Source organism: Aphelocoma coerulescens, chromosome 5 (genome assembly GCF_041296385.1).
Source record: "Aphelocoma coerulescens isolate FSJ_1873_10779 chromosome 5, UR_Acoe_1.0, whole genome shotgun sequence".
Lineage (NCBI taxonomy): Eukaryota > Metazoa > Chordata > Aves > Passeriformes > Corvidae > Aphelocoma > Aphelocoma coerulescens.
This window is the reverse complement of record NC_091019.1, coordinates 44,607,499-44,634,389: the sequence shown is the minus strand read 5'-3', so window position 1 is coordinate 44,634,389 and position 26,891 is coordinate 44,607,499. Positions and strand designations below refer to the sequence as shown.

The window sequence follows — 26,891 nt, the reverse complement described above, 5'->3', positions numbered from 1 at the left end:
CAGCCAAAAGGTGGCAATTCCAGTTCAGCCTTCCTGGGTGGAGTTTGACAAGCTCAGCTTCTGTGCCTTTCTGGGGTGTGTTAGGATTAAACTTGAGACTTCTTCTTCCCCTAGTGCATTTCTGATACCACTCAGAAGTTCTGATTCTGCTTACAGTGAGACAGCCCAGCTGTCACCAGTTCAGAAGACAGCACGTAGAATTCTAAGGGTGAATGTGAAGTTTCCTGCAGCCTGGGCTCTGAGTTTACTCACTGTAGGGCAAGACTGACATCTGAGGCAGAAATCAGAGGTGCACAGGAAAGAGATTCACATCCCCAGTGCAGTTCAAGAGAAGTCCAGGCAGCATGGAAGCAAGAGATATGAAACAGTCTCATTTTGTGTAGGCTCTTACACAATCTGTAGGTGAAAAGGTTTTACAGAAGTCAGCAGCAATATCCCAAAGCAGAGGAGTAAGATAAGGAAAGCTTCAAAGCAAAGCTGGAAGCAAAAGTCAGGAAGTGCAAAGAGGGAACTTCAACAAGCAGGAAGGGTAGGGGGATGCATGAAGGTGCCAGAGGTAGGAATAAGGGGAAATCTACATTTAGACTTAGGAAACTCCACCAGAATGTATCATGGAAGCACTCAAGCAACTCTGAACAGGCTCCCCAAGCACCTCTGGGGTCTCACCACCAGTCATCTGCTGTGGAGCTACAGGATCAGAAAGTATGCAGGGCTCCACCACCTTGGAAAGGAAGGCTGCTCTCACAGCTGTGAGTCACAGTACTGGAAAAGGGCATGTAGATGGCCTGCCTATGGCTTTGGGACAGGAGAAGGCTGCTTGCCACACAGTAAGCACAGAAATGGAGCAGGGAAGTTTGGGAAGCAGAGAATGGGTACACATTGTTTGTACCTACTACACAAAATTCCAGCATTTTTTTATTGGCAGTATTTCACTAGAGGCTAAGCATGGTGCAGCTTCCAACAAAATCCAGTAAGCTACTGAGGGTGGATGCGTGTGCTACAAACCATGGAAGATCAGCAAAGATGCTTTTTCTTAATGCAAAGGAACAATACAGAAAGGTTTGCATGGATGCTGAAGTCACAAGCAGTACACAGCATATTCGTGAGTATAACGTGTGTGCTGAATCAACTGACACTACTATGAAATCTTAAGGCACAATATTGGAATGGCTTCAGATGCATTTACAACAAAAGCAGCACACAAAGAGCCTCGTTATCATGTAAAACAGGCATTTGATCCAAGTGTCCTGAGATACAGAAAGCTAACCCAGCTGGAGCTCTGGGAACTGAGGCAGACAAAAGTGGGGAGGATTGCTGGGACCACACTGCAGCTTAATTAATAGAGGATAAGGTGTACACAATGCCATTAGGCTAATTTAATCTACTAACTACAGCATTTGTTTAATTATAACCATTAGCAAGCAGATGAGGGCACCAATAGAAGACAGACTGCTACACAGCTAATGGTACAGTGCTTCAGCAGAAAGTGTGAGATCTGCACAACTCTACAGCTCTGCATGCTCTGGAAGCTGACAACTGACTCTGAGTCTTCTCCTTGCAACAACCACAGAATTGTTTAGGCTGGAAAAGACCCTTAAGATCATCGAGTCCAACCATTTACCCAGCACTGCCAAGTCCACCACTAAACCATGTCTCTAAAAACCACATCTACATGTCTTATAAATACCTCCAGGGATGGTGACTCTAACATTTCCCTAAGCAGCCTGTTCCAATGCTTGACAACCTTTTCAGTGAAGAAATTTTCCCAATGCCCAATCTAAATCTCCCTTCAGGATGTTTCCTCTTGTTGTGTCGCTTGTTACTTGGGAGAGGAGACTGACCCCCAGCTCACTGTGACCTCCTTTCAGGTGGTTGTAGAGAGCAAAAAGGTCTCCCTTGAGCCTCCTTTTCTCCAGGCTAAACAACCCCAGCTCCCTCAGCTGCTCCTCATAGGAGTTGTGCTCCAGACCCTTCCCCAGCTCCACTGCCCTTCTCTGGATATGCTCCAGCATCGCAATGTCCTTCTTGTAGTGAGGGGCCCAAAACCGGACACAGGACTCAGGGTGCAGCCTCACCAAGTACAGGCAGACAATCCCTGCTCTGGTCCTGCTGGCCATGCTATTTCTGACATAAGCCAGGATCCACTGGCCCTCTTGACCATCTGGGCATATGCTGGCTGATGTTTAGTGGCTGCTGATCAGCACCCCCAGGTATTTTTTTAATGGGCAACTTTCCAGCTGCTCTTCCCCAAGCCTGTAGCACTGCATGGGGTTGTTGTGACCCAAGTGCAGGACCCGGAACTCAACCTTGTTTAACCTCATAAAATGACCTCAGCCCATGGATCCAGTCTATCCAGGTCCCTCTGCAGAGCCTTCCTTCCCTCCAACAACACTCCAGGCCAACTTGGTGTTTGGTTTGCAAACTGACTGAGGGTGGACTCAATCCCCTCATGCAGGTCATCAACAAAGACATTAAACAGGACTGGCCCCAATACTGAGCCTTGGGGAACACCGCTGGTGACCTGATGCCAGCTGGATATAACTCCATTTGCCATCACTCTGGGCTCAGTCATCCAGCCAGTTTCCTACCCAGCAAACATTATACTTGCCCAAGCTATGAGCAGCCAGTTTCTCCAGGAGAATGCTGTGGGAAATAGTGTCAAAGACTTTACTAAGTCCAGGTGCACTACATCCACTAATACTATATCCCTCATCCACTAGGTGGGTCACCCTGCCACAGAAGGAGATCAGGTTAGTCAAGTTGGACCTACCTTTCTTTGGGACTTCATTGCTGCCCAGCTGAAAAATCAATAATGGATAATAATCTAAGGGCTCTACCAGGGTAGAAAGCTTTCTCTTTACATCTTTAAACTGGATCCCAGGGAAGCGCAGACCTCCCTACGAAATAGATCCACTCTCCAAATTGGGCCTTCTGTTCTTTTCAGGAAGGACTCTCCTACAAAAATGACCCATCTTTCCTTATGGACGCAGTTTTGACACAGGGCATACACAGCCTCATGCCTGAATCTCCCTTGCAGTGTTTGTTTTGCAATCAGGATAACAGTAGTAACACTGGCAATTGTACAAAGCTGCATCCACTAACAAAGGCTATGACATAAATTTCAGCCATCAAAAAAGTTTCAGTATACCCCAAGTGGGTTTGCCCAGCTCATGCAGCTACAGCTTCTCAACAATTTGGTCCCAGATCAACACCACACATATACCCTGCTAAAACTGCCAGTCTGCAGCATGAAGACAGCTTCAGAAGCATTTAGCCTGGAGACAAATCTTTCCCTGTCCATGGCACTGTTCCTCATACTTCCATCAAAGCATAGCAGCTTCATGGTGCCTGTAGCACATGCCCTAGTCATAGCAGGGTTAAGGCTGGTTTTCCCAATGGACTCACTGTGCTTTTGCCTGTTAGTCCTGGTGGCTGTGGCACTAAGTGCTACACACAGTCTATCACACCTTGAAAAGCAAAGGGTAGCAGGGATAACTTAGTAGGCCAGCCTGTCAGTGTGAAGCAGAGGACAGTGAGTACTAAAGCATACCACCCCAAGCAACAGCTGAGAAAATGCGAAGTGAGATTCACAGATCAACAAGCACAGAGCTTTACAATTTTCAGGCATTCTTACACCACAAGGCACCAACCCAATGACTCTATTCTTGCTACATGTTTTTAAACTTCCTTCTTGAAGTTGGCCATGCACCCTGGGTGTGATCAAAGCCAATTCTTTAAAGGGTTCCTGGTATCACCCCAAGCCAAGAATCTGCACTGTAAAAATAATGTCAGAGAAGAGGCTCCCAGTGTCTGCACCTCCTCTCCCTAACAAATGACCAACAGTCCAGTTCTCCATCTGCTCCACCACCAGGCTTTGCTTTGTTGCACCTAGGTGAATCCCTACATCTCATGTCTAACATGAGTCTGGGGGAGTCTCCACTATGTTTTTGGAGGCTGTCTTGTCTTTCCTCTCAGTGAGTACCCAAGAAGGCCAAAAAGATTGTTGATACTCGACAGTCATTGCAGTCACCCCAGAAATGCCATTGGCTTGGTGCCTGTGCCACCCCATGAGTGTTCAGAGAAGTAGATTAGTGCAATTCTCCTACCTTGGTGTGTATAAGCTAGTGAGCAGGAGTGGGAATTGATGGGGTTAGAGTTACAAGCTACAGTCCCATAATCCATGATCTGATTGCTGCCTTGGAGTCTCTGTAATGATAGTCACAAGTCACCATCCCGGAAAATATGGAGGCAAGTAGGAAAAGAAATGAAAGCGAAGCAAAATAAGAAAGGGAAACAGGCAAAGGAAGGAACCAGTAAAATCACCCAAGCATGTGTAAGGCAGCTGTGCCACATAGAAAAGCTCCAGTACCTGACTTCGTCAGAGCTCTCCACAAAGGCAGCACACAATGCCCAAGCCCAGCTGGCTGATCCCCTGGCTGAGGCATCCATCTTCATGCAGAACACCAGATTCAGCCTACCTTCAGTTGAGCACCTGCGGTTGGTTGCTAAGTTTGAGAAGTACTCGGGTGAGCTCAGCCATGTGGAGGACACATTTGGGGGTGTGGTGGGGTGTGCAACATGACTTCCTCAGAGCATGTCTCCTCAGGGGAAAGGGGCTGCCAGTGAAATTTTTGACTGACTGAGACCTGTTATCTCACACATATCCCTCTGGTTCTTACTACTGTCAGTTCTGGAGGCTTTTAGGATTATAAAAATGACACCTGCACCACCTTTGCTCTGGTCACAATGCTCTTCCCCATCCAGCAGCAAGCTCTTACAATAGTATTTAGACTGAAAAGGATTTATACTAAAAATGGCTTAGGCAAAAATGTACAATTCATCTGATGAGAGAAATGTCTGACAAAGGGAAAGGACCTTACCACTAGAAGGCATCACCTTCACTGCCACAGGACCTCAGGTCCTTTCCTGGGCCTTCGACATACGTGTTATGAATTTAACTCACAGTGCCACCAGCACTGGAGGAGGGCAGCACTGTCTTCTGAATAGGGCTGACTCAAACCAGCAGAGAACTGAGATTTTCACACTTTGCTAATCATGGTTGCTGATGGTTTCCTGAATGTTGAGTGGGTACCTCTGCTAACATCCTAGAAGAGGAGCCCAGAGCAGTACAGAAAATAGCCTCAAGCAACCAGTCCCCTCCCTTTCCCTGCAGGGAGAGCTTCTGAGAGTATCTGCTGCAATTAGTTCACCAGAGGCCTTCTCCCACGTGCTAACAGCTGCATTTATTGCACAGCATGCCACAGGGACATCACACCCCAAGCTCAGGTGTGCAAATATGAACTAGCAGCCTTGTTGGCAGCACTATGCAAAGTGTGAGCAGCCAGGTTGCTCAAGCCCTCACTTGGGCTTTGTCACCTTAGCTTCTTTCTCCAGCCACATACACTGAACCTCACTAGGCAGCTCATAGCAAGGAGAAAGAGGAATAACCTGCCAGCCTAGGGGCCTAGAATAATAGTTACTCAGCTCTAAAACAGAGCAAAGCACTGAAGGCCTCAACACATTGTCATGGGAGAGAAGCGAGCACAGCACTGCCCTACAACGGGCCCTATCCAGTATGAAGTTGTGTGAAGCCCTGCAGAACCTCAAAGGACCAGAGCCTACAGATTCTACATGACATTAACACTGAGCAAACAGAGGCCCCAGCAGCTGGCAGAGCTGGGATTACCTTCATCTGTTTGAAAATGCCAACAAGGAGCTTCCCTACAAGCCACCCCCTTTCCTAGAAAGGGGAGAGGTTGGGTGTTGTCCTGAGCTAATAGCAGCAGCACAGCAGGGATTCAAGGGGCGTTTACTCACTGTCTGTTCATTTTCCAAATTGGCCTGTTGTCTTTGGAGATCAGCCTTAATGAATGCTGGAACAGAGGGAGGAAGAGAGATGTGAAGGCAGTCAAGTCACCATGCAATGCCCAAATCATTTTCCCCACGATTCAAAGGAGCAGCAGAAGCCCCAGAAGAGACGGGAACACATTACAGTGAGCAAGGGAAACCACTCTCCTGTACAAGGCTGAGAGCATTTCTGAAACAGGCAGGATAGAGATTCTTTATTGCAGCATGTAGAAGGTGCAACTTTGAGACCCCAGCCAGAGACAGGGCAAAAAGCCTTGGCTCTTTTTTGTAACACAGACCAGATGCTTAAAGAAGAACAGCATTGCTATGGGACTGCTCTGGGGGTTCTGCCCTTTCCTGCAGGCACCGCACACAAAAGCCCTTCAATTAATATGCCGAGCCCAAGGCAAAGTCAGAGCAGAACACTGAAAATTTAAATTACCTGTCATAACGGTCCCCAGGAACAGGAAGGAACAAAGCAAGAGGTTTCCTGCCTTTGTCCCAAAGTGATCCATGACTTGCCCTTGGCCAATAGTGAAGGCAATACCAAAAATCTACAAACAAAGGTAATGTCAAGCTATACTGTTATTATAAAGCAGCCCAAACTCTTTCCAATCTTTACCAAAGTATCACAGCATACAGGCCAGTCAAACAGTTGGCCTAGTGAGGCTAAAGTTTGGTTATAAACACATCCAGAGGCACCTCCTTGCAACTAGTGGGATGACAGATGACCCCGATGGCTGGAACCTCATCTCTCACTGGAGACGAGCCAGGACTGTTAGGAGGTATGTTGGAAAAGGCAAGGATGACTGGCATCCTGAAGTATTTTCTTAAACAGAATGAATGCCACTAGAGAAATGCCATGAGGAACATAATTCATAAAGCCAGGTCCCAGGGTGCTTAGATCTGCAGTACATTACACCAATAATGGACAAGAAATGGGACTCAAGGCTTGGAACTACAATTTAATCTCTTTTCCCAAAAAGAGGCAAGCAAAGGGAAAGCAGCACACGTACCTGTGCTGAGACATTAAGGAGCCCTGATGATGTTCCTTCTGATTCCGGGTATGTCAACTCTGCAGCAAACTCAAAGCCCAGGGGAAGGTATCCTGTCATGAAAAACCTGTAAAGAAGTACCCAGAAAGGAAGATTCAGCAACTGCCAGAAGGAAGACTGAAGAGGCACAGTATAGACCATAACTCTAAGGGGCATCACCCCCAGCACAGTCAACCAGCCATGCTGGCCCACATGCTTTTCACTCTTGTCCACTGATCATCTATGGGGCTGTGGATACCATTTGCTTTCTAAATGCTTCCACTCGATTACCTGGAACAATTAAGGTGGCTGCAGCTGAGCAGGGTTATGATAATGTCCCTGACTCTAATGAAACATGTAAGTGAGAGATGGGAAGGGCAGATAATTTTGTCTTTAAACCACACAGGAGCCATTCAGATGCTATGGCTCTCCCCAGTCACTCCCACAGCAGGAGTTCTGCCTCCCTGCTCATCCTCTAGCAGTTCACATGTCGAGGAAAGCAGCCTGCACATGAACTTACCCCAGCGACCCAGCAGTCACAAAGACCACCCAGAGATGGCCCAGGCTCAGAGTGAAGGTATAGACTATCATTCCCACCAGAGACATGATATAGACAACTAGTGTTGTTTGCCTGCAAGAAAAAGCAATCAGGGTTTTACTTAATTCAGTCAGGGTTTTATGTAATCCAGTCCTCCTTTTTGCCCACAGACCTTGGTATAGCTTTTTACAAGGGTTAAAAAAAAAAATTTTAAAGCTGCACAGTCTCTTGACACTCATACCCAGACAGAGGAACTGGACTGACAGACAGCATGGAAGAGCCTGCACACAGAGCAGGGCAGCAGAAGAAGGAAGATCCTACCATAGGCTGACAGGTGCCTGGTCATATATCGTACATGTCACTTGAGGAGGAGAACAAGAGCCAATTAATCTTTCTTGGGCATCCTCTGTACTATGATGAGTTGAATATGCTTACTTATAAGCAGGAGCCGAGGAGATCAAGCACTCTCAAGCAGGAACGTAAGGGAAACAGGTGTCAACACTGCTAGAGTCTCATGGGCCTGTATTTTTTAGTGCTGTCCAAAACAGCTTTCATTGCTGCTCCTTTCTGCTGTTTAAACTACCTGCTGTACTTGGAGAGGTGACACACATGCCAGATTGCCCTCACAGCCTCACCCTCAAGCCATGTGAGCATTTAGCAGGGACAGTGCTAGTTCCACAGCCAACAGCAGCTGAGCCACAAGCTCTTGTCTCTGTGCAGAGGAGACAAAGACACCCCGTGCTCAGGAGGCATGGCATGCCAGGCAGATCCTGGGAACAGCCAAACCTGCAACCACAAGGATCATCAGTGGACTCAGTACTGCAAGACCCATGCAGCAGCCCAGGCCAGCTTTTACCGCAACATTTAGCAATTGTCATCCTTGACTAAACACCAAGAAAACCCTTCCCACATTAAAAAAACAAGGCTCTTTCTAGTACAAGAGGCAGCAGTAGCTCTTCACAGTATGTTGTTTTAAGGAGGGAAAGGAGGGAAAGGAGGGAAAGGAGGGAAAGGAGGGAAAGGAGAGGGAAAGGAGAGGGAAAGGAGAGGGAAAGGAGAGGGAAAGGAGAGGGAAAGGAGAGGGAAAGGAGAGGGAAAGGAGAGGGAAAGGAGAGGGAAAGGAGAGGGAAAGGAGAGGGAAAGGAGAGGGAAAGGAGAGGGAAAGGAGAGGGAAAGGAGAGGGAAAGGAGAGGGAAAGGAGAGGGAAAGGAGAGGGAAAGGAGAGGGAAAGGAGAGGGAAAGGAGAGGGAAAGGAGAGGGAAAGGAGAGGGAAAGGAGGGAAAGGAGAGGGAAAGGAGGGAAAGGAGAGGGAAAGGAGGGAAAGGAGGGAAAGGAGGGAAAGGAGGGAAAGGAGGGTACTTTACCTGACTGAAATTCCACCAGGATTTTGAAAGCAGAACAGTTACTAGAGTTGATAAAACCTTTTCATCGTTGTCTTTTAGGAAGACGTTAAATGTTTCACCACAAGCTACTTGTGTACTTTCTCCCAAATTTAAATCTTAATCCATTAAAGAATGTGTTTTATATAATTTTCCAGAACTCTACTGAAGAAACTAAATCTCAAACCATTTTCACTTTTCCTTTTTAATGCAAATAACCAGTGTCAAAAATCCAACCCCAAGTAGGCAGTAAGTATTACAATGTGTAAGAAAATGTTTCCAGTACACTGAATTACTACAGATAAATCCAGACTTTTCCAGCTAAGGTTCTGTTCTCCCTCACTGCTGCAATGACTGCAGTCAGTGGGGCTCATGCCCATATGTCAATTCTTATCCAAATACAGGCCTGAAAAGCCAATTTCAGGCTTCACCTATTGATCCATACTTACAAGGTTCACCAGGCTCATTTAATATACTGAAAGGCTAAACAACATGCTGTGGTGAGTAATTTTGTTCTGTATCAAAGGAGTAGTCAAATTCCTTAACCTCCAATGGTGTATCATTTCTAGAATATGTTCTTTCTAATGTTTTCACTGAGGGAAAAATTCATCTGTGAAGGCAGTATAAAGGAGCTGCTTACTTCTGTTACAATCTGTTGCAGAGAGCTGCTACATGGCTGGCACAGAGCCTGGAGGCTGCAGAAGGAGAAGAGCTGAAAGACTGATGGAACAGACAGAGTGAAAGAGATGCAAGTAAAAGCCTTTTTCTGCTCAGTACAGGTTCCTCAGGTATGTCCCGTGAGTTCTTATGCCTCCCAGGCCTTGATAAGCAGCCATGGAGGAAAGAGATGATTAGGAAAGGAGCTCAAAGCTAAAATTACAGTTCTGTACTTGGACTATATGAACCAAGTTTGAACTGGGTACTCCTTCCATAAACAGGAGTCTCCACAATACGTAGCAGTCAGTGCTAAAATACTGTGTAGGCCTCCAAGAGGTGGCTGTGGACCTTGGAAGTTTAGTCACTGCCAGCAGGGACGCTTGGCCCATGGGGAGTTTTATAATTTTTTTCTCACCACAGCCAGCTTTGGGCTCAGTGCAGAGGTCTCAGGATAGTCACACAAAATCTGACTCCGTTTTCTAGGCTTATGGTTCAAGTATTCCAAGTGGTTTGTATCTTCTTCAGTGTCCTGACAGTTAAGTGTTGTACTTCACCCCTCGTCTCCAGGCAAAGGTGAAAAATGAGATAGTGACCAGATGTGGTCAGGACTTTGTTTCACATTGATGCTATGTCACTAGTCAAGCTGCAAGAGAGAATTTCCCAGAACACGCTGTGCCCCACAGAGCACTAGAGCAGGCAGACTCATAGCTGCTGGCAGCCTCTTGAAGGTGTTCTTCAGTGAAACTGCAGAACTACGTAGAAGACAAAATGGAGAAAACTGATCTTGCCATGGGTACGCCATCTAGCGAGTTTTCCTCACTGACCTCCTTGAATCATTAGGCTGCAGAAGGACGAAATTAATCAACAGACCTCTGTGAAAGAACAAGACCACGGACCTGAGTGTTGTGAGAATCACAGACCAGGAAACGCCCTGAAGCCATGAACTGCTGCCTGCTTACCACAGCCCCTCACAGGATCTGAACAGACAGCAGTGAATGCAAATCTTGCTCCAGGAAACAGCCTTAAGCACACAAGCAGACTTCTCCTAAACCGGACTTCAGCAAAACCCTGCTCCTCCAAGCATACCACTGATGGAGAAGAAAAGAAAAGGAGATGTAGTGCTCAGCAGTCCAAGAAAGACCCAAAATTTTGAAGAGGGTTTAACTGAGATACTCATAGGACACTGGTGCACGGGGAAACAAAAACCCCTGGGGAAAGACACAGAGGCAGGGTGTTCTCAGGAGTGGCCTCTGACACCCTGTTCACCAGAGGATAAGAATGCTCTGTGGCCCTAAGGGTACCAGGGCATGGAAAAATGCCCAGTTTTAGCTTAGTAAGCCTCTTATTATAGCCATAAATCTCATGGGAGTGAGAAAACCACAAAGGAGGAGAAGCAGATTCACAGAGGACATCTGCACTGCATTCTAATGTTTTTAGCAACCTACTCCCATGACAGCTCTGACAATTTTCATTTTCTGGAACAGAGACTTAGGCTGGTAAGTGCAGTGAGTACAGGCTGGAAGTTAGGCATCCTGCCACATTACCTTAGAAAAACTGGGGTTAACCCAATCCTGTGCTCTGGGGTGTGGAAAGGAAGCCCAGTGCACCCACGCGGAAGCATTGCTACGAAGGCACCAGTGCCAGGTCTCTGTGGCAGAGCCAGAGGGAGATCTGTGAAGGAGCTGACATGCTTGTCACTTAGATGAACCTAACCCGCCCTGACATTCATTTGCCCTCCAGTTATATTCCCAAACCTTCTGAAGAGGCAGATTAAAGAGCTCATACAAGGGACTGTGAGAAAAAAGAAACCTTGGGGAAAAAAGCCAGACAGGGCCAGCACCAGCAGGGAACAGGGCTGAAACGAAGAACACAACTCCTGCTGTTCAGTCAACTCCAGAAGAAGCCTCAGAGTGAGGAATGCGTACGGCCCAGCCCAGCCTTGCCTCACAAGGTCACTTGCATGACGAAAGCAAAAGTGACAGGACAAGACTCAGAGGGGACTGCAGCTGCAAAAACACTGGAGTCAAGCAACATCTGAGGAAACAAATGAACAAGCCGAGAGCAGGAGGTGGGTTGAGGGGCACAGCCACATACAACAGTTTTAACTGCTCACAGGGATGTTGTGTGCAGCTCCAGAATGCTCTGCTGTATGGAGGGGGATAAGAGATAGCCTCCAGAGGCTTTGGCATGAGGACAGCATATTCCAGGCTGCACATGAGCCTGAACAAAGGCCTTGTTCCTATGCTCCCAGAAGGATCTCATTGCTGAAGACACGGAGGTGTCAGACGCTGGAGAAAGGGATGAATTGGAGAAGACTGCTTTGGTTTTCACCACACCCTCATCCTTTGGCATCCAGTTTTATGCCACTTTCTTCCTGTATGAAGGTCAGAAGAAAGGACAGCCTTGGTAAATTATTTATATAAGGCATATGGCAGGACAGGGTAAAGACATATCCACTACACAAGGACTAACCTGGAAAAGGGCTACAATAAGAAGGCCCAAATTGCAGGTCAGGCTAAGAGAGCACTCATCTTTCAGTGGAAGGGACCCAAGCACCCCATTCTCCATTTTCTTTTCTCCCTCCTCCAAAATTTTTGCACTTTGGATCTGTACAGACCTAAAACACTACTTGGGGTCCTCTGCCTAGTCAATGGAGAGAGAGGTGGATATTTCTGACATCTTGCCTTATAGAGATGCAGTAATAAAAGCAGGGAGTGCTGACTGCAACCAGCTTGACCTGAGGCCATGTGAACACTGCACTTAACAGAAAAGCATAGCCAAAGAGAAGTCATGATTAATTCAGTCCCCAAACACCTCATTCTGAGCCAGACTACCCTACAGACTCCTGGTGGCAAAACCCCATCTATCCTCTGAACCAGGAACTTGATGTCAAAACTTTAAGGATCTTCTCCTGATTCTATGATTCAGAGATGGGCTGCTCTCAACAAGCCATACCACCAAAGACAACCCCAGTTCTGGCACTGCTTGCTCGTCACTACATAACATGTATTTATTTGAATGGACCAAATGTGCGCCTGCTATTCCAAAAACAAGAACAGCGCAGGGGTTGCTGCAGGGACTTGCCCACCAAATAAAAGCAAGAGTGCAAGGCCGTTTGGTGCCCAAGCATGACAGATGGGGAAAGCCTGACTTAGCACAGCCTCACCCTTTCAAGGAACTGCTGATGGTACAGTAAAGATCAAACATGCATGTAGAGCTCTGCAATTCCTTCTGTTATTAACCTTGCCCTGCTCCCCTCAGTCACAGCTGGATCCCATTCATTTGCTTCCCTCTCTCCTCAAGCTGACTAAAAAAAGGACTTGATATCTTTCCTTCCTCATTTCCATGTGCTTACCATTTTATTCTTGACACTATCTCAGCAACAGAGGGAAGGGGGAGGGTACCCACCTAGAACATCTGGCATCTTGACAGTTTTTTTAAATAGACTTTTAAATGGGGCTAAATAAAGACTATGTAGCACTCAGAAAAAAAAAATGTGCTAGTTTCACAGAAATCCATTTTGTAGGCTGTAATGGAGAACGAATTCTTAGCAGGGCTTTTCCTCACCTAAGGCTAAAACTATCCCCCAATAGTCCCTGGGGTCTGTAGGATAAACTCCATGGATGGCATAGTCCTATTTTTCTGCACTGTTAGCCAGCTCTGCCTACCTATGTGATCCCTCCAAGGAAGGAGGGGATATGGAACAAACACAGGATTTGTGGTTTTTTCTCTCTCTCCTATTCTACCAAATTTCAAGTCCCATCTCTGCATGGTGAGTCACAAAGCTCTTCAAGCCTTCATGCTGCAACCTAACCTCACTTATGGAGAACCAGGAAGATCATCCAGTCTAGCAGTGCCAGCTGAGGCTACCTTACCACTAGCCTTGGGCTGGAAAGAGACACAAGTCACATTGCATGGTTAGCTAGTGCAGTTCTAACAGCTGTGTTTTTATTTCCCAGGACTCCCATATGAGAACTACTCAGTGCCACATAACCATCTAGACACAGCAACAAATGACCTGCCAGTCTCTGTATTTGTGACCTGGCTCCTCTTCCCCAGCACCCAGAAGTCCTCACCTACCATTCTTTCTTATTAGAGAAGACAATTTTCTGTTTCTGATCCCTGTACTTTACAGGGAGCTAGGGCGAGAGACCACTTCAGAAGTTGCAAGCTCTCAGCTAGCCAGATTAATCTAAGCTGTCTACAGTAAGAATGTGCTTTTCTGGCCCAAGATATGAAGTAGGATAATGGCAGTAGGACTCCCCCAGATGAAAAGTTGCTGCAAGGAATAAAACTCTGAAATTGCTTTCAAGTCATCTCACCAGCATATCGCCTCTCACCCAACCTGCTCAGACAACAGGTTATAGCACAGTTCTCAAAGCCAGCAGAGAAACCAAAAAGCTGGTTGGATCCCAGTATAAGACACAGGAGACTCTCTCCATCCCCTGGGATATCCAATAGAGGTGTTTCACTGAGATCTGAGTTCCTGAGGACTGGGAGCTGCAGGACAAGCAAAGACTCTTAACTGTCCCTTTGCAGATGGCAAGGTATAGTGGCCAGATCTGCCTTCCCAACCCACCGGGCAACAAACACAGAATCATCCACCCGTAACCCCAATAACCCTTATGCCTGCCCTAAATAACAGCAACACGCCATCAACACAATGCCTCTGGGCACTGGATTCAATGTGCCTTTCATTAAGCTGGACAAAAATTCACAGAGGCTGGTTTGTAAGGGCTGAGAAATGGTCTGGTACAGTCTTGATTCTGCTTGTGCCAAGAACTCTCTCATCCCTGACAAAGCATTTACTGGGCCATCTCATCTTCTCTCTAAGCCTCCCTAGGGACCACCAACACCAGGCCTTGCATGGGCCCAGTGCTGGCTAATACACAGCTCCAAACTTCACTTTAAACTAATTGGATTTTGAAGAACCCTATTTTTTTCCCTACAAATCCTCCCAATGATTCAGTCTGTGGACTGCCACCTTGCAACTGCACAGGGTTGCTCCTTGCATAGTATGGGGGCACAGAGGTAAACAAGGGACTTACTTGTAGGTTTTGGTTTTGTCCAACCAGATTCCGGAGATCAGAGCCCCAACCATCCCCGACAGTATAATGGTGAGTCCAATCCTTCCAGCATTCACCTCCTCCCCCTGTGGTGAGACACATACACACTCAAATGCAGGAGCTAAGTCATACCCAACAAAACACAAAGTGCAGAAAACCCAGAGAGGAAGAGACACCAAAGTTAGTCTTCATGCATGTTTTCTGCTGATAACACACTAACCAGAACTAGCCTTTCCAGGAACACTTTTGGGCCCACTATGAGCCAGTGCTTTCTGGTTCGTGAAAAAAAGTGGTCTGGCAATTGTCTCTGAGCCAGCCCTGAGAAAAAGGTGTGCACTGGCCAGTGTGAGCAGATCCTCTCAGAGGAGTTAGCATAAACTCTATGAAGCTTGCTGTCTGGTGTCAGGATTTGGGCCAGATTGACTAGGAAATACTGGGACTCACCACAGGGCACTACAGAAGAGAGCTCTGTGGCATGCAGTACCACCAGTAAGCTGTACAATAGCTCAGGCACTGAGGCACCCCACCCTTCTGCCACCAGAACATGAGCATGGGCAGCTTCCTGGAACAGATGTCCCAGTAGAAATCACAGTCATAAACAAGGAGAGGAAATTGCTGGAAGATTTTCTCAAAAGTAAATGCTTTTATTTAAGGTGCAAAGGAGCTGTCCTTTCTAGAGCTCACCAGCTTTTGCATGGGGTGGTGTAAAGGAAAAAAGGCACAGCCAACTGGTGCTAGAGCCAGCCAGGAGTGCTGTGACATTGCCTTTCTCACAGACTCTCCTTCGGCAGCCAGTGCTGGACAACAGCAAGCATCAGAGAGGGCCATGAGGGTTGGATGCACTTACTGGGTAGTGATGGATCACCATGCGGCTCAGCAGAGTGGACAAGGCGTAGAAACAACCTACATTCAGACCTGAGAAGGGGATAAAAAAGCAGCACATTCAAAGCCTGCTACTCTCCTGTTGGCTTGTGAAAGGGTAGAAATGCAAAGAGAGAAATCTTTGGGACCATCAATCCAGAACAAGGCTGCAGAGTCTCAGGAGAGTGAACCAGATTAGACATAGGTTACTGAAAGAAATGCAGACCAACATCCAGGCCTCAGCATTCAGGAGGAAGCACCCTGCAGTTTCAGGATGGTTCTTACCTAAGCAGCTAGAGGAAGGGCTGTGCACATTTCTGGTACTGAAAGGTCTTGCAACTCCTTCACAGGGTCTCAACCCTCTCTCACAGCCAGATCCATCTTTAGCACTGCAAGTTTCTCCTCTGCCCCCAGCCAAGTCAGAATAATAGAAAAGCACCTGCCTCAGCACCACACCTTGAACAAGGACCTGAGATTCAATTAACAACAGTGTCATTGACCTGTGTGTTTTCCTCCCAGAGACAGCCTGATAGCATTCTCCCTGCTGACAGCCAGTAAGTAACATTCTCTCCAAGCCAAGAAACACCAGAAGACAAGCAGGAGCAGAGGTGATTGGTGAAGCACAGACAGCACTACCCTCAGGCAACTGGGGTGTGTGTCTGCATGGGCAAAGTCCTGCATTTTAAAAGATATCACTGAGGCCTGAAAAAAACCCATAAAAGTAACTGTATTTCTGAAAGAGAACCTAGATTAACTGTTACAAGCATCAATCATCTGGTGAAGGTTTCTCAGTATCACCCAAGGTGACAATGAAACTGTTGGGGTGATACTGGTCAAGCCCTATCCAGACACTCTGCTCCATCTTACGTGCAATTCTCATTGGTTAAATGCCTTCTCAGAAGGGCAGAAAACCCAACAGCTTTGCTTACAGCAGGCAAGAACATCCACATGTGCACTGGACCAGCAGTACTGCAACGGCTACACTCTCACCTTGGGTGATACTGAGAAACCTTCCCCAGGTGGATGAGGTCTGTAACAGTCAGCACAACTTTCTTCTCAGAAAGTCATTTACATTTGCAGTTGGTTTCTCTTCAAGGCTTCAGTGATCCTGATGGGTGGAGGAAAGGGGACATTTCACCACTGCAGCTTACACATCTGTAGGCTCCAAAAGGAACCATGAGTTTAAAAAGTCTGGCACAGATGCCTGAAATCCTGACAAAACAGATACATGTCAAGTTCCCCCTTCCTACTTTTCCTAAGTCTCAGCTAAAAGCAGAAACTAACAATACAGGATACAGAAGTGCAGTCTAGCAGGCAGAGCTTTGACAGAGAGAACAAACCCCTAAGCTCTCCTAACCTTGAAGTCCCCTAGCTCTCCTTAAGTACTCAGCAATCCTGCACCTAGCCCAGTCTTCCACTGAACACTGGATACCTGTTGCAGTATACAGCACTATGAGGAGCCACAAGATTGGCAGCTGGAGGGTGCATCACACTTCTTCACACACCATCCCTGACAACATTACAATTTACTGTGAGGGTGGCGAGGCACTGAAACAGGTTGCCCAAAGGTGTAGATGGAAGTGTTTAAGGCCAGGCTGGACTGGGCTCTGAGTGACTAGGTCTAGGGCAAGGTGTCCCTGCACATGGCATGGGGGTTAGAACTAGATGATCTTTAAGATCCCTTCTAACCCAAACCATTCTGTGATTAAGGAAAGCTCACTCCACAGCTGTGTGGCACAGACAACAAATGAAGATTCTTATGCAAGTGATCCCAAATATTGCCTGTGACAATGCTTCCTGCTTCAAAATCATGTGTCAGAAGGTTACAGCAGAGGCTGTAGTGACATGCTCATTAGGCAGGAGAATCTACCCAATCCTTATCAAGAGTTATTCAGGAAGGCTGGAAACTCCAGCCAAGGATGGGGGAGAACAACCGGAGATCTCACAGCAAGGAGGCATCCTCCAGCCTTGAAAGCTGTCTCTTTGCAACACTTGGCTATGGCAAAACAGCTGACAGACCCTAATTCAGCTTCATCCTATCTCCACTTCTGGAGCACCCCGCTCACTGGGTGACACCACAAGCTGCAGCGCCAGGACACGGGAGAATGGCAGATCAGCACAGTCCTTCTGCTTCTTCTCTTCAAACCTGGGCATAAACATTAACCACTCATTTGTGCACCTCAATTTCTCACCCAGCCAAGAAGCCTTGTGAAGACAGCCAGATGTTGCTCTGGTACCTGATGCTGTCAGTAAACCAGCTTTACAGCAGCTCTGTGATGCATGTGATTTCCAAGACAGAGAAGGCCTTGCCCCTGCTCCCAAGCTGGGCAGAAAATAAGAGCTAACAGCAACACTTGGCACCAGAGTCAGGCAAAACAGTCTAAGAATCAAGACTTGTCAAATTTGCATATGTGAGGACTGAGAAAAGTAGGCACTATATGTGTCACAGTTGCTCAGTGAAGCTTATCTGAGAATTACAGCTGTTTGAATGTCCATAAAACAGTATGGTTGTTTCCAACAGGAAAGCAGCCCTTTGCCCACCCAGATGAGGGAAATCAGAACTAGTAGCTGGGAGCAGGACATCTGAAGCTCCAGCACCACCTGATTCTTTAGCTAGTTACCATGGTTTGCTTGTAGTGTAGAATAATACTTTTGATACCTCAGCGTCTCTTCTATTTTATAGAGGCCAGAATAGGGAATTTTATTGCCCACAGCTCCAAAAGGAGCTCTTATTAGGCCTCAGACTAGAACCCAGGTCTCTGACAGGTAGGCAGCCTATTACCTACGTGCCAGACTCTTGGTCTCTCTCTTGTTCACCCTTGTAATCCACCCCAACAATGGTTCCTTACGCAGTTCTCACTGCTCTACCTCCTCCTCACTGCCCCCCCACCATTCCAAATGCCGTTTCTTTAAGACTGTCTCATGACTCCCATTCTACCAGCCTTTCCCAGAATTTCTCACCCTTATCCTGCCTACTGCCTCCCACTAGCAATGTGCTCTCCAATACAAAGCCCAACCTCATGGACTTGGAATTCCTTAATGTCCATTCCATGTTATGCCCCAGTTTTATGGAAGCAATGCCAGCAGCCTTGGGGCAAAGGTTCTCTGAGGGCTTTCCTGAAAAACAGTTCACTAGCACTGACATAGCAGCAGTGACACCACTGTTTCTAGCATTGTAAGTCTTGCCACAAGAAAGGAATCATTGACTGCTGGTAATACCAAGACCTTAGAGGTCTGCAGACCTGTTCTGACTTGGCATTGTGGGAGGATCCCCATTCTTTCTACAGCCAGGAGATGAACAAGCAGCAGGTTTGACCCTCTCTCCCCTGACATATCCTATGCTAACACAAAAGCCGACAGGCTGCAGATATCTTTGTGTTAGGTAGGCAGGATGACTCAGTTGCACTCATGTGGCTGCAGATGTCTTAAATCTTGGCCAACGTAACTTTTGACTTGAGTAGGAAAAACTGTCACCATTTTAAACCCAGACAAGTTTAAAAAAAAAAGTTTCACAGCATAGTTCCCTCTCTGAGTAACAGTCACCATCTCAAGTCAAGCTGGAGATTGGCATGAGGCTGACATAGAGACGAACAGAATAAATGCACAGACCAGCAGTAAGAGAAAATGAATTATGAGCCACTGAATGGATTTTCCACACTGTTTGTGACTGCCAGAAAAGAATTATCCCAGGAAGGTCAGATTCTAAACACTCTCTTTGTACTGAGAGCCCTCCTCTCTCCTCTAGGACTTGTTTACACGTATTAGAGAAAATGCTTTCCCCTCTCTTTTCCCTGAAGGGTAAGTATGAACTGAGCAGATGACACAATCCAACTTTAGACACAGTCTGCCTGACAGGCTTTTCTGTCTTCACTTTCTGAGACGGCATTATGTACTATCTAAAAAAAAAAAAAAAAAAAAAAAAACCAAACCCAGCAGCTGCAATGCAAACCAGCAGAGTTTAAGGGCAATCTGAGAGGGGCATTTCTAGAAGTCTATTGCATTGAGAAGGAAGGGAGCAGAGATTCCAACAACTCCAAAGACCATTAGCATCCTCAAGTACAAAGCCACTATCTCACTCTCTCCAACCTGCCTACTCATCCACAAGGTCTTTCAGACAAAATTGCCGGCAAAACATGCAGCACTTTCAGCAATATTTAACTGACCCCCTGAGAAGCTTCCATAGCAAGCTGGTAGGAAGAGTGAGGACAAAACTACCCACACACTAGCTGGCTACAGTATACCCTATTATGCAGTCAGGCTCAGACCACAATGGCCTTTCTGCTAAAAAGAAAAACACTTTTCCATATGCCAATTCAGCGTCAGGGAATAGATTCAACACATCACACTGCCCTCAAACAAAGAGGCTAAGACTACTGAAGAGAAGCAAGCAGCAAATTCAGCATGCAAGGACAGATGGCACAAGATTCTCCTTCCTTCCAATTGCTTCACAGGGACTGCCTGGGAAGCTGACAAAGTCTGCACATCTGCATACTCCACAGGACATCTACTGAGATGCCTGGCAGTCATATTCATATCCTTGCCTTCAGAAATGACTTTCACTCAGTTCTGTGACTTGCACTCAGACACTTCCATATTTTTCTTATGTAAGCACTTGGATTGGTTCACTGCAATTAACTAAACAACTAGAAAAAAGGACAGATAAGGAAATCCCTTGAACAGCAGTCAAAGACCGGGAGAACTGCTGTAGGGGCATATCATCCTCTGTGTGCTTGCCTTCCTTTCGTTTTTCCCTGCTGCATTTGCTGGTAACCACTGCTGAAGAGTACTGGGCTATAAGGATTCCTGGTCTGTGGCAGCAGGGGGAGCTATCCTTATGCTCCACTAAAACAACTCAAGCCAGTTTCTGCCCCAGCAGAGCAGAGAGGGAGGGAGAAGCAGTGATAACTGCACAAGAAGAAAGGCCAGACCTTACCATAAGTGATCATAAGCAGCAAAAAGTTGGCATTGCGGAGCAGACGGAGGATTGATTGCATGTAGGAATATTCCGCAGTCGGTCTTGACTGGATCAAGGCCTGAGCTCGGCTTGGAGGGTGCAGGGGCTTCTCCTTGAAGACTGAAACCAGACACAAAGTACATCTGTTTGTAATGGTGCAGTTGAGGGGCCTGAGCACACACTGCACCATTTGAGGGATAACAGAGGGGCTAGCAGAACCAAGTGTACAAAACACACCATTGTCCTCAAGGTTTGATCTCCATGCGTGAACTTATCCAGGAACAGGAAAGAACAGCTCTCTTCCAACAGTAACTCCTGCCACCTTGCCAAGGAAAACATCTTGCCTTCAATTAGCTTTTTGTGTAGGCAGTGTCCAGCAGCACCAAAAGAGTTCTCAGGACTATTAATGCCTTTGCCTCTAGAAGGATGACCAGCCAGGTGCAAAAGTGTTATGTGGATTTACAAATGACAAAGCAGAACTGGACAAGTCAGTTGACAAATGTGGCCTAGTGCTCTGCAGTGGCCAGTGCCCAGGGAACAATAACTTTTGCCAGGTTTTACTTCAGGCCAAGTGATATGCTGCCCCTTAACAGCATTAAAGTAGCATCCAGAAATCCCAGTCACAGGCAATACTGCTGTGCCAGGTGCTAGACAGGCATTTTTGTACCTTGTCTATTCCCTGCCCCACATGATTTGAAGTCTACATCTGATTCAGCCACCAGCAACACAAACAAACTGGCAAGAGGAGCCTATCAAAAAATTGCATGGAGTTCAGCAACTAAACACAGCTCTCCAGTGAACATGCCAGTCTTTCATGCTAAAGATCTGGTTTTGACTTCATGTGTTAAGCAGGGGAATTGCACCTCTAGTGTCCTCCTACTGTCCTTCATGCTTTATTCTCTCCACTCATAACTGGGAACAGCTTGTTCCTGTGACGCCATATAATCTGCCTCTTTCTCGCTACTCTTAAGAGGTAGCCAGGTCCCAGACATAACCCAAGGCCCAGCACCCCATTTGCAGGGAAGATGACTATGAAACTTGCAAGATTTCTGTTGTTTTTTAAAGGACTTACTCATGTCAGGATTTTATAATGCAGGCAAGGGACAAAACTAACAATTTAGCAGGCTCACTCACAACCTCTTACACTCCCTTCTACATGTGCTGTTCATCAGGGGTTTGAAGCAGCAAGATATGGTATGCATGACCCTGTCAGCTGCATACTAGGACACATCCCCACATGGACTTCCAGCCCAGCCCACTTCCAGGCACACAGACCCCCTTCACACATTGGCTGACCTTCCCAGTCCCATCTGGTCTCATGTGCACACTCCCACATCCTTACCTATGATGACCAGGATGAACAGGGCTGATGCCACACCTGCAGTCATGAAGAACATGATGCTGATGTGATAGGCCAGCTTCTCCACATCCTCCACATTAGGAATGAGAACTGGAGGGACCAGAAAGCCTGCAGCAATGCCAAGCTGAGCAGGAGAGAGATGGGATAAACAGAGGCATGACATGAAACCACAACATTGCCACTACCCTACAGCTCAGTACAGGTTCAACTGAGCCTAATCCAATTTCACAACCAAGATGAAAATCTTCTTTACCACCCAAAAATCAAGAGAAAAAAAACAGATACCCATTGCAATTAGGCCTTAGAAGAGGTTTCCTCAGTGCATTTACAACTGTCAGGATATTCAGAGCAAGGTTTTACAACAGAATTGAGCAGAATGAATACCTGGCTCCATCAAAGTGGAGGTCTTGCCTGCCCTGACCTTCCCCCACAAATATATGTTCCTGTCCACACACACATCCCACTGCTTACCTTACCCCTGCTCTAGAGCTGGCCTGATCACCTGGTATTACAATTTTGCTCATTAAAAATGGCAGAAAACAAGACCATCAAGACCAACCAGAATAATTGCTGGGTTCAATGAGTTGAACCTGAGTTGAACCAATTTATTTTCCAACCAGATAAGGGCAAGGACTGAGACAGAAACCTGACCACTCCAAATAAGTGAGATGTTAATCTGGCTCAGCCAACTTTGACACAGTTTCAAATGAGCAGCATCCCAAGAAAAGGCTCACCCTGCGAGCACCAGGAGAGCTTGTAGGAGAACCTACAAGAACATCAAAGCTGAAAGCAAAGGAAGTGTTGACAGCACATATCCTAGATGTCAAGGCTGTTTTACTAATGAAGCTTGGCAACTGTCCCTGGATAAACTACTCTGAAGTGTACAGAACACAAGGACTAAGGAAGACAAGTTCTGTGCAGCCCATAAACCTCATGGAAGCATGTCAGCACAGAGCAGAAGATCCAAGAGTCCTGTAACCCAGGCACAAGCTCAGGCAAGTTTCCCAGGCTGTCTTCTAGCAAGACCTTCTTGTGCTTTCTGCATGCTTTCTCTGACATGTCTCCATGTTTCTGGGATGCTGATAGATTCATTCTGGAAGACTCACTCACTGGCCAAGACAAAGACCTCAGAACACATATATTTCAGTTGCCATATCTGGTAGTTAGGCTAAAAATCAGCTTGTGCCCTCCAGCCCCAGAAAACTCTCCACAAAATCCCTACTGCTCCATCCAGCTGATGTATTTTTGAGACAGGAAGAATATTTATGACTCAAACAGAGCTATCTGCTACCCTCAGGCAACCTATTTAGCTTACAAACAAGTGACTTTCAACCATGTCTGGCCAAACTTCTCCTGTGTCAAACAGTGCCCTCCACTGGATAACCTGGGTCAGGATCAGCAACAAGATACCTGTGCTAAATTCAGTCTTGGTGCTAGGACATCACAGGGAGCTAGTAGGAAGAGCCACCAAGAGATTACAGATGTGCCCTACCAGTTCAAGGCACTGTCAGGAATAAAACATTTGACTTATGATTATGCAGACTGAAGACAAACCCAAGCTGTGCCATCCCAGATAGCAAGTCAAGAACTGAACGAGTTTAGCAGGAAACTTAAAAGATCATCAGGGAGGATAAACCTTCCTAACACCCACATGGCACAGACAGAGTGACACAGGACTAAACTTGCCAGAGCTCAATTCTGTTCAGACATGGCCTATCCCAAGCCTCTCATCACAGCGAGTCAGGCTGGCTCTCCTCCTCTGCACTGCTCACTGACTACAGTGAGCACAACTACCATGTGGTTTAGAGGCTTCAAGCTCTAATCTCCATCAAACTGCATGCCCCCCTCTTCCCTGCACAAGCCTGCAGCTGCACAGAAGAGGTAATAGCATCAAACACAGAAGCTCACAGAGATCGCTGGTAGAGGGCAGAAGCCTACTTGCCTCTGCAGCACATTTATTTTGTCCTCCTTGTGGCCAAGTGCAGGCCTGTGGCTCTGGTGTGCCTGGTCAGACCAGGACACAGCCAGCCTACACTTCACTCCTATCTCCAGAGCATTCCTAAAGATTTAACCTTTGAGGAAAAGACTCTCAACATTGCTCCTTTCCATTCGAGAGAAGAGTCTATTGACTCTCATATATCAGGTCTCCCATGTGCCACCCACCCTTTCCCAAGTAACGTTTACAAACACCTTACTAGAAACTGACTCTGTCTTACCACTGTTTCATTCTTGGAAGAACTAAGCTGGATTCCTGTGCTAGATACTTCTTGGCTTCCTTCTCTCTGCAATCACATGCTAGCCACATGAGCTGCTGAACAGCAGCAAAACAACAGGAAAGGAGAGATCCACGCTTTATTCTGACCTCTGACGTAAATTTCTCCAGGATCGCAGCTGAGATTCAATCTTTTCCAGTCTCCCTCCAGCTGAAAAAGGATCTATCTGATATACCTAGCAGAGGAGGTATTGAGAGTCTGTGTTGCAAATTGTTTAGAAATCTTCTGCTGGGAGGTCCTGTAGTCATCAGTTACCCAATGGGTCACAGACTCACCCAACTTTTTTGAACTGCTTGTTGCCTTTTCAGAAGAAGTTTCCTGAACAATTTTTCTAGCCATAAATGAATGTTTTGTCCTCTCTCTTCTCCTCCCCCAAAAAGAAACAATTTTTATCCATTAGGAGTTCATTATACCGTTGGTAAGAACTAGGTAGCAGAATGGACAAAAAATATCATAGCAATAGGAGACATTTTATATTTCAGAGCAACTCATTCTATTAATTCTGTGAAGATGAGGCCCCTTGACTTGACTAAAACTTAAGATTTCCTGAATGACACTTACAGACCCTGGATTATTCATACCATTTTTAGCAAAGAAGACATGCTCTCAACAACATGATGACTATTACACTGCATATACTTTACCTTTCACAAGGAGATTTTTAGCCTGGTTCTCAGCAGGTCAGCGTGCACATTACCATCAACCCACAAAAACACTGTGATCAATTAACCAGAAAATTTAAAAGACGCCTCAGAAAGGGAAAAATAACTTCCCTCCCTTCTGTACACCTTGCACATCAGCGAAAGTAAAGCAATGTAAAAATAAGGTTAGTTCTGCAAAAGGCTGTGCTACCCTCCTTACAGAGACCATCAGTCATAATGGATCATAATGGACCCTCTTATTCAATTTGCATCTCCAATCTTTATACAGGCAGGTCCCCAATACCTAGCAGATAAGCTTGTTCTCAAAATTTGGTACATCACTCAGAATTCTCTCGCCCAAAACACCCAGCACTGTTGTCTTGGTTTGAAAGACAGGTGTCTGCCAAGGAAGGCAGAAGCCTCCCTTGAAATGAAAAATGCAACCCCCTTCCCTCCAAATTATTATAATTATAAGGGGCTTTCAGGCAGATATGAGGAATAGGAATAACAGTTCTTTACTCTCTCTCTCTCTATATATATATGGATAACCAGGCAAACAAACACCAATAACTACAGCAGTAACAGCAAACAATCACAAACCCAGTCCCAGCCTTCTCAGCTGTCGGGCCCTTTCCCCTCGGGTGCAGTTCCGCTCGCAGCCGGCAGGGGCGCTGGCGGCTCCCGGTGAGCAGGGCAGGTGCGATGGTTCCCCCACGGCTGCAGGGGGCGCTCCGGAGCGAGCTCGGGGAGCACGCGGCACCGGTGCCCTGGGATCCCGGGAAGGGATGGGACAAAGGCTTCACAAACTGCTGGGCAGCCGATCCCAGTGTCCGGCTGGACCCTCGGGAACAGCAGGCTGGAACAGCAGGGACGAGCACAAATCCCGGGTGACAGACGAGATGTATCGAACTCCGGAGCTGCAGCGGGAACCCCCGGAGGTCTGGGCATGCAGGGCTATGATACAGCGAAGGCTCAAAGCAACGGCGGGGGCAGGGCGGCCGCAGCCCGGCTCCCAGCGGGGCAGGGAAAGGCGGGCTTGGGAATCCCAGGGTTTCTCCCTGAGGCACCCGAGCAGATGGCGAACAGGTCCCTCTTCTAGTAAGGTGCGGTGTTAGGGTCCCGGTGCAACAGCCGCTCCAGTGAGCAGGCTCCACTCACGGTAGAAGGAAGGCAGCCGAAAAGCAGAAGCCCGCAGCAGATTAAATCCCTCCACAATGATGGCAGCCTCTCTCCCTCCAAACGCGGAAAACACCAGCCAGCCAGGGGTGTACCCAACCCCCAGGTGAAAGGGAGTAGCCCGTTGGACCCCTCCTTCTGTGGCCAGGTCTTTTGTTTCTCCCAAGCACCCAGCAATTTGTCACCCTGGCAACATATATGGGAAAAATTCCTCAAGAGAAAAAAGAAAACAGAAGGGGAACTCCCCAAACCCCAACAACTGTCCTGATCTCTGAGGATCTCTCCAGGAGATCAGGCTGCTCGCACTATTTTAAAAATGCTTTGGGATAATTTTAAACACACTACCAGGAAAGCCAACAACTACAGCGGAGTGCACTGTTCAGATGACTTATTCTTTAGAGACTGGTAAAGGATAGAAAGAATGTATTTCCTACCTGAATTTTGCCAAGGACCAGTCACAACAACAACATCATATTCAATATTCAGTGTACAAGAACCAAGAGCAAGTAGCTAAGAAGATGGTATAAATGTACCCAAAGTCTTGAAATAGAAAATTACATGTCTGAGGATAGCTGCTAAGAGTCTGCTGAAGGAAGATAACCAGTGGTGTATCAGCATAAAAGCTGTAAATGAATGATCAATGGAGGAGTGCAGGAGTGGACCTCTACCTCAAAGAAAACTACGAGTCAGCAACAGGAATACAGAAGCCCTGTAAAATTCCGTAAGTAGGTATAAATGTTGACAGAGGGGACCACCAAATCCAGAAGGTCAATTAAAATGTTAAAAGACAGAGAGAGAGAGAAGCTGCAAAAGCAAAAGTATACAACAGTAAAGAAATTTTGAAAATGCCCTTGCAAGCTAAATAAGCATCATGACAGGGATGATGCAGAGACTGCATTTTTGGATTCCATAAATACCCTTTTCTGAGGAAAACTTATAAGAAGCAGCACAATTTGTGATTTCGACCCAGAACAGCACAGTGTGACTATGATCAATATTACAGAATGGTTCTGCACTGCACACAAATTCAGCTTCCTTGCAGCAGTGACAAAAAAATAAAAAAAAAGGAAACAAAAAAGGAAACAACCTCCAAAGCACTACAGCA

The 26,891-nt window shown here is 46.7% G+C and overlaps 1 protein-coding gene across 3 annotated transcripts in view; it reads right to left on the bottom strand.

Annotated features, from left to right (window-relative positions):
* The window catches only part of FLVCR2 (FLVCR choline and putative heme transporter 2), a 37,696-nt gene that overhangs the window by 2,879 nt on the left and 7,926 nt on the right, over positions 1-26,891 (bottom strand). Inside the window, exons 2-10 of one of the 3 annotated variants that reach the window (XM_069017914.1) lie at positions 21,679-21,820; positions 20,316-20,456; positions 15,369-15,436; positions 14,504-14,607; positions 7,402-7,512; positions 6,864-6,969; positions 6,290-6,401; positions 5,818-5,873; positions 4,107-4,206 (exon numbers count right to left, since the gene is read on the bottom strand). In XM_069017914.1, the coding sequence (XP_068874015.1) occupies positions 4,107-4,206; positions 5,818-5,873; positions 6,290-6,401; positions 6,864-6,969; positions 7,402-7,512; positions 14,504-14,607; positions 15,369-15,436; positions 20,316-20,456; positions 21,679-21,820 (940 nt within the window). Of the gene's footprint in view, positions 1-4,106; positions 4,207-4,469; positions 4,617-5,817; positions 5,874-6,289; positions 6,402-6,863; positions 6,970-7,401; positions 7,513-14,503; positions 14,608-15,368; positions 15,437-20,315; positions 20,457-21,678; positions 21,821-26,891 lie in introns of those variants that run through there. The other 2 variants (XM_069017915.1, XM_069017916.1) reach the window with 2 other exon arrangements.